We start from the raw sequence: 20,414 nt of genomic DNA on the forward strand, positions 1-20,414 counted from the left end.
TCTAAAAATAATGAACTTTCAATCTGACGATTGAATTTATAAAATTTAATTTAATATAAAATTATTTAGCAGTATAATACTTAGTAAAAATTATATCAATATTTTTTTAACCCTCTTCATATATATATATATATAGTAATAAGGTGTTCATCAATTTACTTCTTGCACAAACTAGAGCGTGAAAAAAAAAAGGATAGTAATGAGTGTGAGATTGTCCAATGTGGACTTTCTTTTAAACTATTGATATTTTTTTAAAAAGAAATGAATCATAGTGTATAATAGTAAATAAATTTAGCTTTAGTAGTTATATATATTGTTTCTGGCACCCAACCAAACGCGGAAGGATTAATTTATAAAAATAGATAATTTATACTATTTTTTGATTAGTGAAAATAATTGTTATATAAAAAGCACATATACATGTTTAATTTGAAATAATGTGTTGTTCTGGAATTAATCCAGGACACCCTAAAGAATAATGACCATGTATATAAAGTGTAAATCTAATAAGAGAAAACACTCAACTTGTCAAACTCACACAAATAAGCAAATAAAATCTCCAAATTAAATGTTACTAATTGTTACAACTTAAGAAAAATGAATAATATTTATTTTTATGTGTCATTTGAAGCATAGAGGAAATTTGAGATGAGATTAGCCACTTTAGTATTTTTTATATTATATTATATTATATATATATATATATATATATATATATATATAATCCAATAATGTGTCATGAATTTAAAAATTAATTTTTTTTTACTTAACTCACACATAAGCCGGTTGGGTTATATTTGACTTAACACTCAAGAATTTGAGTTCACAAATTATTTGCACTTGTAAACACTCTAATATAGCATTGTCTTGGTCCTTCAAAGCTTAAGGAAGCATTTGTTCTTATTTCAACTCATTTAATTTTTCTATCATAGTTAAAATTATTTTGAGCTGGTTTTCAAGATCTGTCTACATATTACAAATTATTAGGTGGTGGTATAAACTATATGATCCTTCACAACTTTCTTGTAAATTGGAAGTCTTAAATACCTCTAATTCATATTTAATGTCTGAATAATCATTTCTGAGGCATTTCAACAAATTTCCTTCTTGTTTCATATGTTGGTACAACTGTTACAAAACAAATGAAACTGCACTTTCTGCTATTTTCATTTCATCTCATTGTGATAGTTTGCGATTTCTACAATTCTAGCGCGTAATGTTTTGTATGGCTTTGGTTTCTTGTTTTTGTATCATGTGCTGCTACTAATTTCAACTACTATGAGTCTGTGTTAAATTTATTTAATATACAGTTATATATAATTTTAATATTAATTTTAAATATAATTTAATAACATATATTATATGTTATTATAATTTATATCTATTCTCTTTTACTAATATATTAATTGTACCTGTCTGAAGGGCACACTAAGTCTTCTTGTAGTTCGAATGCCGAACGAGACTCCTGAATGTACCTGTCTGAAGGGCACACTAAGTCTTCTTGTAGTTCGAAGGCCGACCGAGACTCCCGATCCAATAATCCGATACGCCGAAGAGGGGGTTGGTACCTGCAAAAGGCACTCCAACGCTCAAGTCAGGACAAGCTCGAATCTCTAGGATAATTAATGAACAGTGACGTTACCTTTTGTCCTGAGCTATTTATACTGTCATTTATGGGCCCGGACCCCATGGGCCTCGCAGCATACTTACCGTATTAGGTAATACACCCTAATCAACTAATTAACCCCTAACTACTTGATTAAAGGTAATAAGTGACGATAGGCCGATCCAGGTGGCCGATTGGGATTCGGCTGCCTGGTTCTGCCATTCAACCGGGTGGTGGCCGACCTCCCTACCCGTACACTGCCCCCCAGCCTTGAAGAAAGATGGAGCTTTCTTTAAGGGTAAAATGGAGATAGCGGCCCTGGTAAGGTGAACGGTTGCACAATTGTAACCGTTGGATCGTGTTGATCGAACGGTTACACAAATTCAAAAGTTGCATTTTCCCGCCCATTTGATGAGCCTATAAATAGGCGAGTGGTAGGGCCATTCGCACGTATTGCTCTCAACCGAATTGGGGTAGCCGAAGATCTCCGAAGCCGATCTAACTAGGAACTGTTCTGCAAAGAAATTGGTAAGCTTTTATAATCATGGTTGATAGTTCTACAAGCTCTTCGGCTGACAGCTCTCGGTCGTCGTCATCCGAGGGGACATCGTCCAGTGAGTCAAGTCATCGAAGTACCGTTCGGCTGCCGATTGATGCCGATGGACCGAATGAAGGCACTTCTTCGTCGGGGGAAACCTCTACTAGCGGGAGTGAAGAGGTTCAGGAAAAGACGAAGCGTGTCTCGAATCGGCAACGATACGGTCCCTCTGATGTGCCCGGTTACGAGTGGGTCAATGGGGAGGTAACTTCCTACTATTCACGTTACCGGGACATAACTATGATTACAAACCTGCTGGATTATACCAAATGTTTAAATTTTGACGCTAAGGAGGAGCCGTATCCGATTGGAGTTCGGTCTTGCCGAAATAACGCCTTCCCGAACCCAGACATTGTTTGCTTAGATCAAAGTGGCGCAAAGATGGAGTCATTTTATATGTACGACTGCCTCGTTCGGGATCTGAAGGTAAAACTGCCGTTTGATGAGTTTACCATGGGGGTGCTGAAGGTGTTGAACGTTGCTCCTACTCAATTGCATCCGAATAGCTGGGCGCAATTGCAAGGTTTTAAGCACTTGTGTAAGTGTATCCATATCAAGCCTTCTCCACTCCTTTTTCTATATTTTTACTCTTCCCGACCTACTATACTGGCGAAGTGGCTTTCATTGAGCCGAGTGGGCGATCGGTTACTGTTGGACAGTTTTACCTCGTCATATAAGAATTTTAAGGCGGGATTTTTCCGAGTGACTATCAGGCCGAATGGACGGTGCTTCTTCTTTGGGGAAGATGATAAAAGTCTGTTTCCGTTGTACTGGACTCGTGCCCCTCGGCCTTACGACGTGGTGCCGAAGAAGATGCTGACGGCCGAAGAGCGGAATGACCTGAAGTTGTTACTTCGTCTTCCTCGGCGCTTGCCGACTAGGTCTTTAATTAACTTGGTTGAATCTTCACGTTGGTGGAATGACCTGATAGGTATGTTATCTGTCCTATTTCGACTGTCAATTAAATTCCTATTGATGTTTACCTAACCCTTTTTGCAGGAATCATGGTTACCAGCGGCGCCGATGAGCTGAACATTCGCAACTTGCTCGCCGCTCGGGCGAAGCAAGTCAGACAAGCCGGGGGTGTAGGCACTTCGGAAGTTGCACGCACCCCCCGACCAGATAATGATGACCGAGCGCCTCCTTCTCCCGAACGCAAAAAGAAGAAGGGAAGAAAGGGAAAAGAGACCAGTCGGGAACGTCCGAAAAGGAAAGGCGCTGAGGAAAATCCAGAACGCGCTAAGAAGGCCAAGTCAGTGCCCGAGGCATCACCCAATCGGACTGTGATTGTGGTGCCACCTCAGCTAATGTCTCGTGCCTTTCTTGGTGACGATGTGTCGGCCGAGGCGTTGATTCGGCCTAACATTGTGTCTCCTTTCGGGCAGGAGTTCTTGGCTAGCCTGGATGCAAGAGCCAAGTGGAGACTCTATTGCGAGGTGCAAACTCGCTCATTGGCCCTAGCCCATCACCTAGCCATGGAACCCATCGGTGAGGTGGTGCATTTGAAGCAAAGTTTAGAGGAGGCCGAGAGGACTGCCGCTGAAGCTATCGCGGTGAATGAAGAAGTGACAGCCAAAAATCGGGAGCTGTCGGCCGAATTGGATGTTGTTCGGCGTGACAATGATACTCTTCGTCTGAACCTTCAAAAAGCAGCTAATGAGGAGCGGCGCCGACTGGAGGAGGCTCATGCCGAGTACAACCGCCTAAAGGAGCAGGCGAAAGAGAAGATTGTTGCTCAACATGAGGCCGGGTTTAAACACGCTGTTCGGCAAGCTAAACACTTCGGCCGCTTTGAAGAGGGCTTCGAGTTTGATATGACCCAAGATTTTTATCAAGGGTCATTGATTTCTTTTGCTGATATGCCTGAAGGGGCAAATCCCGATGGGGAAGAGCCAGAGGATGCCCCCCAGGCAGAAGGTGCCGAAACCTCTTCCGAGGAAAACACCATGGATGAGGGAAACCCGGAACCTGAGAATGAGACTGAAGGAAACCCCGAATCCGCCATTCAAGCCGCTGCAGCCGGAACTCCGGAAGAATAGTTTAGTGTTTGATAGGTCTTTATGTAATTTTAAACTTTTGTTTAAACAAGTGTAGACCAGGGGCCGATAGAGCCTCCTTTTTTAGAATATAATGATATTGTCTCGTTCGGATTTGTGTCTTTAATATGTCTTCTTCATTCGAAGTACTTGTCAAATTTGCGCGTAAGACTCAAGTAATAAGTAGCCGAATCGGTATTATTGTTTGTAAAAATCAAAAGAAACACTTGTATGCTGGAGCAAGATCGAGTGAAGGTCAATCGGTCCTACCTAGATTTGCTGGCAAGACCGAGTGGAGGTCACTCGGAATTGCTTGTCTTACTAGCAAAACCGAGTGGGGTCACTTGGAATTGCCTTGCTTCTTGAGCAAGACCGAGTGGAGGTCAATCGGTCTTACCTTGATTTGCTGGCAAGACCGAGTGGAGGTCACTCGGAATTGCTTGTCTTGCTAGCAAAACCGAGTAGAGTCACTCGGAATTGCCTTGCTTCTTGAGCAAGACCGAGTGGAGGTCACTTGGAATTGCTTGTCTTGCTTAGCAAAACCGAGTGGAGTCACTCGGAATTGCTTTGCTTCTTGAGCAAGACCGAGTGGAGGTCAATCTGTCTTACCTTGATTTGCTGGCAAGACCGAGTGGATGTCACTCGGAATTGCTTGTCTTGCTAGAAAAACCGAGTGGAGTCACTCGGAATTGCCTGTCTTGCTAGCAAAACCGAGTGGAGTCACTCGGAATTGCCTTGCTTCTTGAGCAAGACCGAGTGGAGGTCACTCGGAATTGCTTGTCTTGCTAGCAAAACCGAGTGGAGTCACTCGGAATTGCTTTGCTTCTTGAGCAAGACCGAGTGGAGGTTACTCGGAATTGCTTGTCTTGCTAGCAAAACCGAGTGGAGTCACTCGGAATTGCTTTGCTTCTTGAGCAAGACCGAGTGGAGGTCACTCGGAATTACGCTACTTATGAGCAAAATCGAGAGAGTCACTCGGAATTGCCTTGCTTTTTGAGCGAAACCGAGTGGATTCATTCGGACTTGGGTGGCTTCTTGAGCAAGACCGAGTGGAATCAATCGGAATTGCGTGATTTTGAGGCACATCCTTGGCCGAGTTGATCAACTCGGGAGGGAAGCCTTTTACGTGATTTTCCATCCTTGGCCGAGTTGATCAACTCGGGAGGGAAGCCCTTTACGTGATTTTCCGAGGCACATCCTTGGCCGAGTTGATCAACTCGGGAGGGAAGCCTTTTGCGTGATTTTTGAGGCACATCCTTGGCCGAGTTGATCAACTCGGGAGGGAAGCCTTTTGCGTGATTTTTGAGGCACATCCTTGGCCGAGTTGATCAACTCGGGAGGGAAGCCTTTTGCGTGATTTTTGAGGCACATCCTTGGCCGAGTTGATCAACTCGGGAGGGAAGCCTTTTACGTGATTTTGAGGCACATCCTTGGCCGGGTTGATCAACTCGGGAAGGAAGCCTTTTGCGCGAATTTCCGTGAGGGCAAAAACAAACAATGAGATAAAGCGTACTTTATTGATGTGTGCCTCGTTAAAAACCTTGTCGGCCAAAACCCCTTTTCACTTTTTTACAAGGGGAGAAAAGACCGATCAAGGAAAAGAGTGCAACTTGGAATTACATTATGATCAGATTACAACGATTAGCTGTAGTATGTCTTCAAGTGAGATGAATTCCATGTTCTGGGGATGATCTTGCCAGAAAGCTCTTCAAGTTTGTAGGCACCGTTATCAAGGCTATGTCGGATCCGAAACGGGCCATCCCAATTTGCTGCCAACTTGCCTTCCCGTGGATTACGTCTTGCCAGTCCCAGAACTGTCCAGACTAAGTCTTCCTCTTTGAAGCTTCGCTTGGTGAGATTGGAATTAAATCTACGAGCCATTCGTTGCTTGCAAGCTTCGGCTATGATCTGAGCTTTGGTTCGTACTTCGTCAATCATATCGACTTCGGCTCGGAGCGATGCTTCATTGGTTGTGATGGAACCACTTGGAGAAGATTGATGTTCTTCAAGTTGAACCATGCTAAGTCCCTTTCTTCTCTTGAGGTTAGACACTCCAATGATGAAGAAACACCTTTGAAGAAGCTCCAATGGTGAAGAAGCACTAAGGAGTGCTCGGTTACTCCTTGAAGAAGTAGAAGATGGAGGCTCCAAGGCACAAAGGTGGAAACCTTTGTGAAGGAACTAGGGAGAACTTGTTCTCCACGGTTTTGAGACTTTGAGAAGAGAGAATTCTTTTAGAAATTCTGATTTCATTCATCCAAAGTGAGGGAAAATGAAAGGTTTACAAATTTATAGAAGTAGGTAGCTTATGGAGCAAGCTAACCTTAACCATGGTTCAAGTGAACCATGGTTTGGTTGGCTTGACCATCCAAGCTAGTTAAGAGGCTTGTGGAGCAAGCTTCTCACTTAGCTTGCTTGGGAAGCAAGCTAGGAGAAGCTTGTAGCACAAGCTTCTCAACTTTGAGAAAGGATAAGCAATTTGGCTAAGACAAAGAGCTAGGCAAAGGTGGGCGGCCAAGGTCCTATTTTGCTCACTTTCATTATTTCAAAAATGTTTGATTTGGTTTAGTTAGGTTCATCCAATGATGATGAGACCTAGCTAAATCAAATCTATGAAAAATTAGGAGCAAAATGAGTCCAATATGTAAAATTTTGCCTAGGCCCAATTCTGGCCCAATTACTAGTCACACCCTCAAGCATTGCTAAATGCCACCCCACTTCTACTACTGGAAAAATAGAAAATGAGTGTATCAACAAAAGAGGTTAAATGGAGTCAAACTCTCCAAGTAACCCACCCTAGAATCAATATGTAATGACTAATAAAAGAAACTAAAGTGCCTCACAAATACAAAGGCAAAAATAAGCCTATACAAGAGAACTATGTACAAGATATTTACAACATATGAAAAAGGTCTTCAAAATCATCCCATTCCTCTTGGTTCTTTTAATGTATCTCCTCTTGGATTCCTTGGCCTTGGCCATAATCTATCATCCCCTCCCTCTTGAAAAGGATTTGACCTCAAATCTCGAGGGTCTTCATGATGATCATCCACACCTACAAATATATAATACCATTCATTAGAGGTGATATTGTCAATCAATAAATGTGAAAGGTATATCCTAAGAGGAATCCTTTCATAGAACCTAAAGAAATTAATGATACTAGACCTTCTAAAATAATGAATAGGATTCTCTCCTAAACATAGTCTAGGTATATTACTAAACCCTAAGAAAGTGCTAAAACTAAGACTATAACACACTAAAGACTTAATCCTAAAAACTAGAACATCTTGCCTAAAGTACCCTATGTGGTAACCTAGGCATTTCCTAGAAAATAAGGAAAATACTACTAAGAAATTTCCTAAACAATTTTGGATTATATTATTTGTTAGATAGTTATGAAAAGAATTTGTCACAAGGAACCTTGAAGGTTCAGATGTTATATCCAACAAATAATATATTCCATAAATTGGGTGCATTACTGACACAACTAAAGTAGGAAAAGTCCTACACAAACGAAGGCTATCTACCTTGGGCACCACCAAGGAAGTAGCATGAGAAGTGGAACTAAGTGAAGTCCACTTCTCCTTCACCAAATCTTGAAGTTGAGACTCTTTTTCTTTAAAAATAATGGATTTATGAATCTCCTCCTCAAGACTAGTGGCAGAATGAGGGCAAGAGTTAAGATCTTTATGAATAAAGAGAATTTTTTTCATAGGATTTTTAGTACTAAAACAATTCTCTTTAATCACAAATCCTTTAGAGGATATTTCTTCCTCTTTACTCTTCCCTGCACAAAGCTCTTTCTTTTTTTCTATTTCTTCTTTTGTTTTTATTTTCATTTTTCTTCTTCTTTTGTGTTTTCTCATGTCTTCTTTCAATTTTTCTTCTTCTTGTTTAAGAATTCTCAACTTCTCATCTAGGATAGCAAGTTTGGCCTCTCTTTCAATTTTCTCCTTCTCTTTTTGAAAGGCCTCTTGCTTCTTCCATAGTTTAAGTGATTTTAGCTCTTTTGTTAAGTAAGAAATGCTTTTAGGAGAGCTATCACTTCCACTATAGTTGGATTGTTGAGACATTTTAAACAACAAGATTTTTTTTTCTCTTCACAAAAAAATAGATTTTAAGAAAATAAAATTTTTGAAGTGCTTAGACTTGGCACTTAGAGGTCTAAGAGTACAAATTGAACTATGGAGGGAGGTGAGCTACTATCGAGCCACTTAATAACCAAGCCTCTTCAAGTAAAAATCTCTAAACCCCTTTGTACTTTGCCTTGCACAAAATGTTTTCACAAAGTTCTTTTCAAAAGAAAAATAACAAGCAAGTGCCTAATGTGTACAATTAAGCAATGCAATCAAGACTTGGAAACATAAATTTCTTGAAAACATAAATTGCTTAAAACATAAATGGCATGAAAACATAAAGACAAGAAAACATAAACTAGGCGTTTTAAGCAAGTAAACCTATGTAAGAGCTTGGAAAATACCAAGGACTTCCAAGGACCCTCTCACAAGTACTACACGGATTTACTACTTTGAACACTTAAGGAGAGATGGAGATACACCAAAGGCACTCCAAGACACTCCTTAATAAAGGCCTTGTACAAAAAAAAAGGAGAATTAAAAAAATTTACAAGAAATGAAATGTAAATTTACACAAAATGAAATGCAAATTTACACCAAATAAATTGTAAATTGACATTCAAATGAAATGCAAATTTACTTGAAATGAAATCAATGGCTGCACCAAAAGTTTTAGAAACAAAATTCAGCCACTAATTAGTGACAATTTTAGTGACAGATTTAGAAATGGAAATTTTTTTAAAGCAAAATTTCCGTCACTAAATTTGTTACTAATTCCTTGTTTTTCACAAAAATTTTCTCAAGATTTTGTTGCTCCTTTTTCCTCCAATTCAGCCACCAATGTGCAGCCCTCTCAAGTGTGTCACTCCTCTTTTAGAAGCAACCTTGGTGTTGGTCACTCCTAGGTGTTTAGTTTCCCAAAGTTCTTCCACCAATAGAGAAGCAAGTTCCCTAGGTCACCACAAAACCTTCCAATGTTGGCTTCCTTTGTAACTTGGCCTTCCACACCTTCAAGAAGCACTCAACACACCTTAAGTTGCTGGATTATTAGTGCTAAAACTGAAAAATAACAATTAGGAAAAGCTATACCAATTGGTGGAAATTAATGAGACAAAACTAGGAAGAGTTCCAATCAAAGACAAGCAAAAATTAAGGCACCAAGGAAAGGTTAGCACACAAAGGAAAAACCTATCAATGGCACTAGAGTAGATTACAAAACAAAATCTATGCTTACAAAAAAAAATAAGACTCAAGAACAAGTTCTATGTGGCTGGACAGCTTTCAAACAAACAATACAAACCAAAATCCGAGAGCACACCACACACAATTTTCTACTCCTTGGCTTTTTCTTGTACTTTTTCTTTGTGATTCTTTTTGTAAATTCTTTTGCACTTTTTCTTTTTCTTTTTGTACAGGATTTTAATGCCTTTTAAACATGTATTAATCTCGGATTTAAAGAAGTAAAACTGCTACCAAAATAATTCCACAAAACAAGAGGTATACTAGTGAAAATGTTTTTCTAGTGCTTCACAATTTTGTACAAAATTTAGGTCAATTTTCAAGCACTCTTTTCTTTTGTTTTTCCATTGAATTTAACATACTAATACCTCTGTTTTGCCTCTGTTTTGAGGACTTAAAAAGTGTTAAAAGTTTCAGCCACAAAGCAAGACACAAAGAAACCTAATAGGAATAGTGTTTGACATATTTTCTTGACAAAACTTTTAATGTGACATCAAAGAAACCTAACTCTATGAAATTTGCTAGAACTAATAGCAAATCAAGAACTCAAATATGTAAAACAAAAGCACATATAGGTCAGGTACAAAGAGTATTTAAATTGCACAAAAAGAATTGACCAAAAACAACACAAAAACAAAGGTTAAACAAGCTAGTCTAGGAATTAATGACATGTAAAGGACTATACATGACTCTAGACAAAACACAAGATTATAAACCAAAAACACATGCTATTCATTATCATAATCCAATCACGGATTCAGGTCATAAGGAATAAGAGAAGACTCAACAAAATAAAAAATGCACAAGTTCATAGAAGCCTAAAGCACCAAAACCGGATTGATTCAAGATTAACGGAACAAGCAAAATGTGAATCAATCACTTCTCATGTGACATATAGGATCCATCAAAATATGTATTAAACCTAGATCCATACAGCAAACACAAGAAGACATGTAAAATATGGAAGAGACAACACGGATTCATACAAAAGTTTAAGAACACATAACCTCAAGAGCACCAAGGCTCTAGATACCAAAACTGATGGAACCACTTGGAGAAGATTGATGTTCTTCAAGTTGAACCATGCTAAGTCCCTTTCTTCTCTTGAGGTTAGACACTCCAATGATGAAGAAACACCTTTGAAGAAGCTCCAATGGTGAAGAAGCACTAAGGAGTGCTCGGTTACTCCTTGAAGAAGTAGAAGATGGAGGCTCCAAGGCACAAAGGTGGAAACCTTTGTGAAGGAACTAGGGAGAACTTGTTCTCCACGGTTTTGAGACTTTGAGAAGAGAGAATTCTTTTAGAAATTCTGATTTCATTCATCCAAAGTGAGGGAAAATGAAAGGTTTACAAATTTATAGAAGTAGGTAGCTTATGGAGCAAGCTAACCTTAACCATGGTTCAAGTGAACCATGGTTTGGTTGGCTTGACCATCCAAGCTAGTTAAGAGGCTTGTGGAGCAAGCTTCTCACTTAGCTTGCTTGGGAAGCAAGCTAGGAGAAGCTTGTAGCACAAGCTTCTCAACTTTGAGAAAGGATAAGCAATTTGGCCAAGACAAAGAGCTAGGCAAAGGTGGGCGGCCAAGGTCCTATTTTGCTCACTTTCATTATTTCAAAAATGTTTGATTTGATTTAGTTAGGTTCATCCAATGATGATGAGACCTAGCTAAATCAAATCTATGAAAAATTAGGAGCAAAATGAGTCCAATATGTAAAATTTTGCCTAGGCCCAATTCTGGCCCAATTACTAGTCACACCCTCAAGCATTGCTAAATGCCACCCCACTTCTACTACTGGAAAAATAGAAAATGAGTGTATCAACAAAAGAGGTTAAATGGAGTCAAACTCTCCAAGTAACCCACCCTAGAATCAATATGTAATGACTAATAAAAGAAACTAAAGTGCCTCACAAATACAAAGGCAAAAATAAGCCTATACAAGAGAACTATGTACAAGATATTTACAACATATGAAAAAGGTCTTCAAAATCATCCCATTCCTCTTGGTTCTTTTAATGTATCTCCTCTTGGATTCCTTGGCCTTGGCCATAATCTATCAGGTTGTCTCATCAAAATGTTGCCGCCGAAAGGAAGGTTCCCCGACTTCAACAGGGATCATGGCATCGGTGCCATATGTTAGCCTAAAAGGCGTTTCTTGAGTTGTGGACTGAGGCGTGCACCGATAGGCCCACAGGACTTCTAACAATTCTTCGGCCCAAGCTCCCTTAGCGTCCCCCAATCGTTTCTTTAATTCAGTAAGTATCACCTTATTAGCTGCTTCGGCTTTTCCATTGGACTGCGGATGTTCGACCGATGTAAATCTGTGTTGAATGCCAAGATCTTGGATAAATCGATTGAGTTTCTGGTCGGTGAATTGCAAACCATTGTCGGTTATGAGAGCATGAGGAATGCCGAAACGAGTAATGATGTTCTTCCACAAGAACTTCTGAACATTAGCGGCTGTGATGCTGGCGAGTGGTTCGGCCTCGACCCATTTCGTGAAATAATCCACCGCAACCAATAAAAACTTGCATTGGCCTTTAGCTATCGGGAATGGTCCGAGTATATCCATTCCCCATATTGCAAAAGGCCATGGCGAGCTTATGCTGTGCAGTTCTTCGGCCGAGGCATGGATAAGATTGCCATGTTTTTGGCATGAAAGACAACGCTTGACGAACTACATGCAATCACTTTTGAGGGTTGGCCAATAAAAACCTGCTCTAAGCACTTTCATAGCTAGCGTCCTCCCTCCCGAATGAGATCCACATATGCCCTCGTGAACTTCTCTCAAGACATAATCCGCCTGTGCCGTATTGATGCATTTCAAAAGAGGCACCGAGAAACCCCTGCGATACAACTGTCCCCCAACAACCGAATACCTGGCCGCCTGAGCTCGGAGTTTTTTGGCAGCTGCCTGGTCAGATGGTTCTTTTCCAAGCTCCAGGTAGTCTATTATTTCCGTTGTCCAAGTGTGTGTAGGCTCTTCGCTCGTCATACATTCGATCGGTGTTACACTTGGAGTGGCCAGATTAAGGTGAAGTGTGGTTCGTAGCTGACCGGGCTTCCGATTACTACTTGCCAACCGAGCTAACTGATCGGCCCTCTCATTATGTTCTCTCGGCGTGTGTTTCACTTGGACATCCTCAAAAGTGCTGCGCATTCTGTGAAATAAGTGATAATATTTTATCAGGCCTGAATCTTTCACCTGGAAATTGTCGTTCACTTGTTTTGATACGACTTTCGAGTCGGTCCAACATATCAATCGTGTAGCCCCGATTTCTTGTGCGAGTCTCAATCCTGCCAATAGTGCCTCGTATTCGACCTGGTTATTTGACGCTATAAACGCGAATCGTAGAGACTGTTCCAGGGTTACTCCTGTCGGTCCCTCAAGAATTATACCTGCGCCACTGCCTTGACTGTTTGACGAGCCATCCACGTGTATGGTCCACACGTCATTCTCGAAACGGCCTTTCGGTTGCAATTCATTAACAAAATCAGCCAAGTATTGAGACTTGACTGGACCTCGTGGTTCAAAGCTGATATCAAACTCTGATAGCTCAACAGACCAGGCCATCATCCGTCCTGCTAGTTCTGGCTTTCGCAACACCTTGGCTATCGGGCAATCAGTTCGGATAATGACACGATGGCTCTGAAAATATTGCCTGAGGCGCCGAGCGGTATGAATGAGCCCAAGCGCCATCTTCTCTAGAAGCTGATACCTGGTCTCGGCCTCCTGTAACATACGGCTGACGAAGTAGATAGGTTGTTGCTCCACCTTTTCCTGAATCAAAACGGCGCTGATTGCGTCGTTTGACGCACAAATACACCACCATTGGTATCGCGGGATCGGGTTTGGAAAGAATAGGTGGCGAGCCGAGGCATTCCTTCAAAGTCTTGAAAGCCTCCTCACAATTCTCAGACCATTCGAACTTCTTGATCTTCTTCAACAATCCTACAATGGGTTTGGCTGCTTCGGCCAAACAGGGGATGAATCTTGATAGTGCAGTAAGGCGTCCTGCTAACTTCTGGACTTCCTTAAGGTTTTTGGGACTTACCATGTTGACGATTGCCATGCATTTATCAGGGTTGGCTTCTATACCCCTTGCCGACAACATAAACCCGAGGAATTTTCCACTTGATACCCCAAACACACACTTTTCAGGGTTCAAACGCATGTCATACTGGCGCAATTTTTGAAATACTTCAGCAAGATCAACTACATGGCGGGCAATGTCGTGGGATTTAACAACCATGTCGTCAACATACACCTCCATGCTTCGACCGATTTGGTGCCGGAAGACTTTATTCATCAATCTATGATAAGTTGCACCTGCATTTTTTAACCCGAAGGGCATAACCTGATAGCAATAATTGGCCGAATCAGTTATGAAAGCTGTTTTTTCTTCGTCACGGGGATGCATGGGGATTTGATTGTATCCCGAATAAGCATCGAGAAAGGTGAGGATTCTGTGTCCGGAGGCACCGTCAACTAACCGATCTATGTTCGGGAGTGGGTAAGCATCCTTGGGACATGCTTTATTGAGATTAGTGTAATTAGTACACATTCTCCATTTTCCGTTCGGCTTTTTCACCATTACCACATTTGCTAACCAAGTGGTGTAGTGAACTTCCCTAATGAATCTCGCTGCTAGTAACTTGGACACCTCTGCCTCTACTGCTTGCTTCCGTTCGGTTCCCATTTTCCTTTTACGCTGGGCAACCGGTCTCGCTTCGGCACAAATTGATAATTTATGACACATGATATTGGGATCTATGCCGGGCATGTCGGAAGGTGTCCATGCAAAAAGATCTTTGTTTTTCATTATCACCCGGCGCAAGATAGAACAGTCTTCTTCAGATGTGTCGGCACCGATGTATGTGACTTGACCGAACTCGAGCCGATCTGTAGCTCTCTTTTTGACTCTACCGGCTCTACGCGTTCTTCATCATTCATTCTTGGATCAAGATCCCAAACTGGTTCTTCAACTGATGCCGAAGAGTTGACGACATGAACCCTTTTGGACTTTGATTTTCTTTCGATGGGAGCTACTTGCAAGCTAGCAAAATAACATTCCCGAGCCGCTTTTTGGTCGGCGTGGATGGTGATGATTTTCCCCTTATCAGAAGGGAACTTCATTGCTAGGTGCGGAGTTGACACAACAGCGCCTAGCATATTCAACGATGGTCGTCCCAAGAGGATGTTGTAAGATGTGTGAGCGTCTACCACGATGTATTTTATCTGAATTTCCTTGCTTTCCTGTTCGTCAACACAAAAACGAGTGAAAAGCTTAATATACCCTTTGGTGTTCACCCTCTCCCCTGCAAAACCGACCAAAGGGTCGTCGTATGGGACCAACTCTCTTTCAGAAATACCCAACTGCTTAAAGGTATTCCAATACAAAATATCTGCCGAACTGCCTTGATCCACCAGCATTTTCTTTACTATACAGTTGTGGATTTCGACGCTAATCACCATTGGATCATCTTGCTCAGGATCGATGCCTTGAAAATCAGCATCAGTGAAAGTTATTGTTGGTAATCGTCGGGGAGATTGCCTATCCACATTATTGACCGAACGAATAGCTCTAAGGTGTCTCTTTCGGGCAGAAGATGTCGAGCCGCCACCCGTAAATCCACCTGCGATTGTGTTTATGACCCTCCGACGTGAAGGTGTCGGATCATCTCTCTTTTCTTGTGACCTACTTCGCTCACGCCGAGGTCTATCAGACCGATCCTGCGCATGCCGATCGTTGTGTCGATACTGGGACGAGGAGCGGGGACGATATGAAGCTGGCCGATCCACAATATTGGGCAACTTGCCTTGCTTGACCAAATCTTCAATTTTCTTTTAAGGCGGCACACTCTTCAGTTGAGTGTCCGCGGTTTCGGTGATACCTGCAGGTTTTGCTGGTATCGGCGCGTGGCGGAGTGGAAGCTCTCTTTGGAACCGCCAACACTTCTGCTGCCAAAGCCTGCTCTAGTATCGTTGCCCGGCTTGCATTAAGAGGGGTGTAATTGGGGTATTTGGGACCTCGCACGGGTCGGTCCCGAAGAGCTATTTCTTTGCCTCGCCCCCTGTATGTCTGTTCGATTGGCTTCTCGGGTTTGGCCGGCTGGTCAGCCCGAGCTTGACTTCAAAATTCGGCCAACTCCTCCATTTGCATATATTTATTTGCTCTTCTGCGCAGATCGTTCATATTTGAAGGAGGCTTCTTGCATAGGCTATTGACAAATGGCCCTGATTTTAAAGCCGTCGTCAGGTGATGAAGTGCTACCGCCGGGTTAAGATCTCGGATTTCCAAGGCTGCCTTGTTGAACCGATCCATGAACGTCCGCAGCGATTCTTTCTTATCTTGCCGAAGGCTAACCAACGACAAAGATGTCAGGCTATGAGGACGGCTAGTTGCGAACTGAACTGTGAATTGAGATGACAGAGTATTGAATGAGTCGATCGAGTTAGGGGGTAGCCGAGTGAACCAGCTCAACGCCCTACCCTTAAGGGATGTGGGGAAAATGCGACACAATGCAGCATCATCCGTGGTACTCAGGGTTACCTGCGTAAGAAAAACATCAAGATGTTCATCAGGATCAGTGGTACCATCATATTTATCAATGGGTAAAGATTTCCAATTGTCCAGAAGAGAGAGTTGCATTATGGAGGGGGTGAAAGGGTGTCGGTGTGAGCCGATGGTTGTCAAATCTGCAGGCCGACCGACAGTGGTAAGGCCGAGGGGTGCTTTTCAGGTGCTACTGCCGAGGCACGAGGGACCGATGTATGATCGTATGGGACTGGTGCGACCCTTGGGTTTGCGTATTGGTGACCTGAGTAGGTTTCCATGAGGTGTCTTGATTCCTTAGTGCCTCATTCTCAGCTTTCAAGGCCGAAAGCTCCTTAGCGTCTTTTTCTCGCTGTTGTTTCATAGCCTCCATCTCTTGTTTCAATAGACGGACGGTTTCAGAAAGGTTGGTTTCATCCACCACCTCGACATGTTCTTCTTCGTGTTGCTGATCTACCGTGTTCGTCCTCCTTGTTATCGCCATTGTTTTGCTCGATTAATCTTCTAAGATCGTCTCGGTTCGGCCCCACGGTGGGCGCCAAATGTACCTGTCTGAAGGGCACACTAAGTCTTCTTGTAGTTCGAAGGCCGAACGAGACTCCCGATCCAATAATCCGATACGCCGAAGAGGGGGTTGGTACCTGCAAAAGGCACTCCAACGCTCAAGTCAGGACAAGCTCGAATCTCTAGGATAATTAATGAACAGTGACGTTACCTTTTGTCCTGAGCTATTTATACTGTCATTTATGGGCCCGGATCCCATGGGCCTCGCAACATACTTACCGTATTAGGTAATACACCCTAATCAACTAATTAACCCATAACTACTTGATTAAAGGTAATAAGTGACGATAGGCCGATCCAGGTGGCCGATTGGGATTCGGCTGCCTGGTTCTGCCATTCAATGGCCGACCGGGTGGTGGCCGACCTCCCTACCCGTACACTAATATATTATATTTATTATATAGATCAAAATAACTTTTAATAATATATATATATATATATATATATATATATATATATATATATATATATATATATATGTGAGTATTTGTTGCTATATAACAAGTTTTTTTAATGTTAAGATTTCATATTTTTTTCACCGACCCATTTCATATAAATATATGACTTATTAATTAAAACAGCTGCGTCTTTGAAATATGCCAAGCATCAAGGAAACAACGAAATTTATTTTAAATGTTATCTTTATGACTATTAAATTTAAATGTTATTCTTTTAGGAACGTCAAATCCACGTCGCCTTGACTTCATTTACACGTTGGGAATGTCATTTAGGTAATAAAAGATTAAGAACAAGGACAAACGAAGGGATGGGTGACCATATTTTGAAGTTTAGTTTTTTTTTTATTTCGTATTTTGAAGTTTAATTAAATTATAGTTTAAATATTTTTTATTTTTATTTATTCTATTTTTTAGTTTTTATAATTTAAAATATTTTTTTTTAATTTTTAATTTTTATATATTTTTTTTAAATTTTTTATTCCTTGTAATTTAAGATAAATATTTTTCATTCTATAAGTTAAAAGAAATTTTTTAATCTGTATAATTTAAAATATGTTTTTTTAGTCTTTATATTTGTAAATTTTTTTAATTATTCTAGTCTTTGTTAATTTTTTTTATAATATTATTTCTTTTGTATTATCATAATAAATATATTAATATAATTTTGTTTATCTATTTTTTTTTTTTTGTAAAATACAATTATGGTTCTTTGTAGTTATGCATATATATCAAGCATTTAAGCTGTTTGTGATGTTTTGTTCTTCATTTTTCCCCTTGGATACTAGCTATTAATGGTGCCAAGGAAAATTAAGCTCCAAAAGTCAAAGAAAAGGAACGTGCCCACAATGGATGACTTCTATCTTTCTTGGTCATTATTTTTAATTACTTCTTTTGTCAAGTTGGTGGTTAGATATATAGATCAATTCTTAATATTAAGAAGTTTCTTATGCCATGTTTCATGGATTTCACATGATTATAGTCTAAGTTTTTTGTAAAGTGATGTTATTATATATATATATATATATATATATATATTCAGCTACCCCGTTGAAATGTGACAGGCATGATTAATAAAAAAAAATTAGTATTTAACCACCGAGGCATATTGCCATTAATTAATTGTTTAGTCTTAATATAGAACAACATTTATATTTGTTTATAAGTTATAACCAGTATGCTAGATTGCTAGTGGATGCTCCCAAAATTAAAGAATTTTAGTAGAAAATGAATCACTCTTTGCCCATAACTACTAATGGAATTGAATTATCAAACTTTTTTTTTTATTTTTTATTTTTTATTTTTTATTTTTTATTTCAAATATCATTTTGGGAACTTGTTTTCACATTTATTTTTTTCTTTTTTTATTATGTGGTTGATTAAATCGATGCAAAATTGGAGATATAAAATTAGAATGACAACACAATAAGTAATAGTTTTGGTCACCTGTCTCATTTATTGTGAGTATTTATTTAGTCGGTATTTATTAAATTTTTATATATTTGCAGGTATCCATGGATGTTTGTAGATATTTGACAAAATGTAAAATTTTAAATCAAAAGATAAAAAATTAAATTAAATTAAAAGAAATAATTTTAAAGCATATAGTTATATTAAAAAATAATTTTATAATATATATTTATACTAAAATAAATAATATTTAGTATAAAGATAAATTAAACCAAATTACTTTATATATAATTTATAGTATTTTAAATATTTTTAAAGTGTGGCTACTTGTAGGTATGAGTACCTTATTATCTGTTTTGACTCTATTATTAAGTGAAAATTCATTTAATTGTACATTTAAAATCAATAACAAATTTTATTCACGGTACTGATTTTTTTTGTCATCTCTAGATAAAACACCATTCAAATTCCTAAAAGTGTATGTCGTTGACACTTCAATCCTTGAAAATATGAAAATTAACAAAAAGTCCATGAAATTAAGTTCTAGTTGTTTTACTTAATTTTCTAAAAATAATTACTTATTATTATTTTAGTAATTAAATATACGTTGATATTATTATTTAAGTCACATGCATTTTTGAATGTTGGACTAAAATTAGGGATGTTTTACACTTTTTTTAAGGGAATAAACTTAACTGATATCATTCAAAATAAGAGGTGCAATACATGTTGGGATGAAATAAAAAACATGGGAGCTAGCATAGTATCTTGACGTCCTAGTTAAGGAGTGAGCGACATGATTTGCTTGTCTCCGGATGAACCTGACCAATAGGTTCGGATGAGAGTTGAGTAGAGAATGACATCTATGTAGAGTGTGACCGTATTCTGAATAATAGATGTTGGAGTTTAGGATGTCCTCCACAACTTGTTTGGAATCCGATTCGAGTATGACACGGGTATAACCTTGATCACACACCCACCGGATGGATTCTAGGAGAGTCGTGGCTTCTTCTTCGTGGGGCGGGGCTACTCCATAGAGCCAGCCTGACTTGGCCTTGATGAGGGACCCAGTTGCATCACGTAAACAGATTCCAAAGCCTACTTTGTTATCTTCCTTAAATATGGTTGCATCAACATTTCCTTTAATGAAACCTACTTGTGGGCGCGTCCAGCTACCAGGAGATGATGACTGTGTGGGAGGAGGATGTTCCTTTGCTCGTGCATGCTGCCATTCCTCAAACTTCTGCATGGACTGGGAGATAACAAGATGAGGAGGAGTAGTGGTGTTTGACCAGATCTTGTTGTTGTGGCGCTGCCAGATACACCATAAGCTGACCACCATTTTGACTATGTTTTCGTGACTGAGGCTATTTAACAGATGGCCGAGCGTCTCCTTAAAATCGTTACCATTGTTGACAGCGTGTGATATGAGAGTCCAAATGCCAGAAGCATTCCAAATGGCTTGGGCTTCAGCGCAGTCAAAGAATAGGTGCCATTCGTTTTCAAGGCCCATGTTACAGTGAGCACAAAGGATAGTGCATGGCACACCTCGTTGCTATAGCCGATAGCGAGAGGGTAAAAAATCTCTTAGTATTCTCTAGAGGAAGATCTTCATTGTTTGCGGTAGCTTAAGTTTCCATAGTTGCAGCCAGTTACCCGGTTCCCTAAGGTGTGAGTTGGAGATAAGTGACTCCATGATGTAGTAATATGTTGATTTTACGGTATAGCTACGCTTCCTAGAGAGGTTCCAAGTGATGGAATCCCTTTCATGAAGGTGAGTGAGAGGTATGGCAGTTATGGTAGAGACATCAGACTGGGAAAACAACAAAGAAAGAAGCTCATGGTTCCATGTACCTGAATTTGTGTCAATAA

The 20,414-nt window shown here is 40.0% G+C and overlaps 3 protein-coding genes across 3 annotated transcripts; all 3 read right to left on the minus strand.

The window, feature by feature from the left end:
* Positions 1–12,233: 12,233 nt before the first annotated feature.
* LOC145952323 (uncharacterized) lies at positions 12,234–13,130 on the minus strand. The gene has a single exon (XM_083064667.1). It carries the CDS (start codon positions 13,128–13,130, stop codon positions 12,234–12,236), a length of 897 nt encoding a protein of 298 aa, XP_082920793.1.
* A 1,251-nt stretch (positions 13,131–14,381) lies between these two features.
* LOC145952324 (uncharacterized) lies at positions 14,382–16,597 on the minus strand. The gene is made up of 4 exons (XM_083064668.1): positions 16,379–16,597; positions 15,733–16,110; positions 15,452–15,533; positions 14,382–15,346 (listed from the first exon to the last, which is right to left on the minus strand). Exons 1-4 carry the CDS (start codon positions 16,595–16,597, stop codon positions 14,382–14,384), a joined length of 1,644 nt encoding a protein of 547 aa, XP_082920794.1.
* Positions 16,598–16,609: 12 nt separating this feature from the next.
* Positions 16,610–20,055, minus strand: LOC109807197 (uncharacterized). Its single transcript, XM_083064669.1, has 2 exons — positions 19,364–20,055; positions 16,610–16,754 (listed from the first exon to the last, which is right to left on the minus strand). The coding sequence occupies exons 1-2, from the start codon at positions 20,053–20,055 to the stop codon at positions 16,610–16,612; spliced, it is 837 nt and encodes a 278-aa protein (XP_082920795.1).
* Positions 20,056–20,414: the final 359 nt, after the last annotated feature.

Source organism: Cajanus cajan, chromosome 10 (genome assembly GCF_000230855.2).
Source record: "Cajanus cajan strain Asha chromosome 10, NIPB_CcT2T_4, whole genome shotgun sequence".
Classification (NCBI taxonomy): domain Eukaryota; kingdom Viridiplantae; phylum Streptophyta; class Magnoliopsida; order Fabales; family Fabaceae; genus Cajanus; species Cajanus cajan.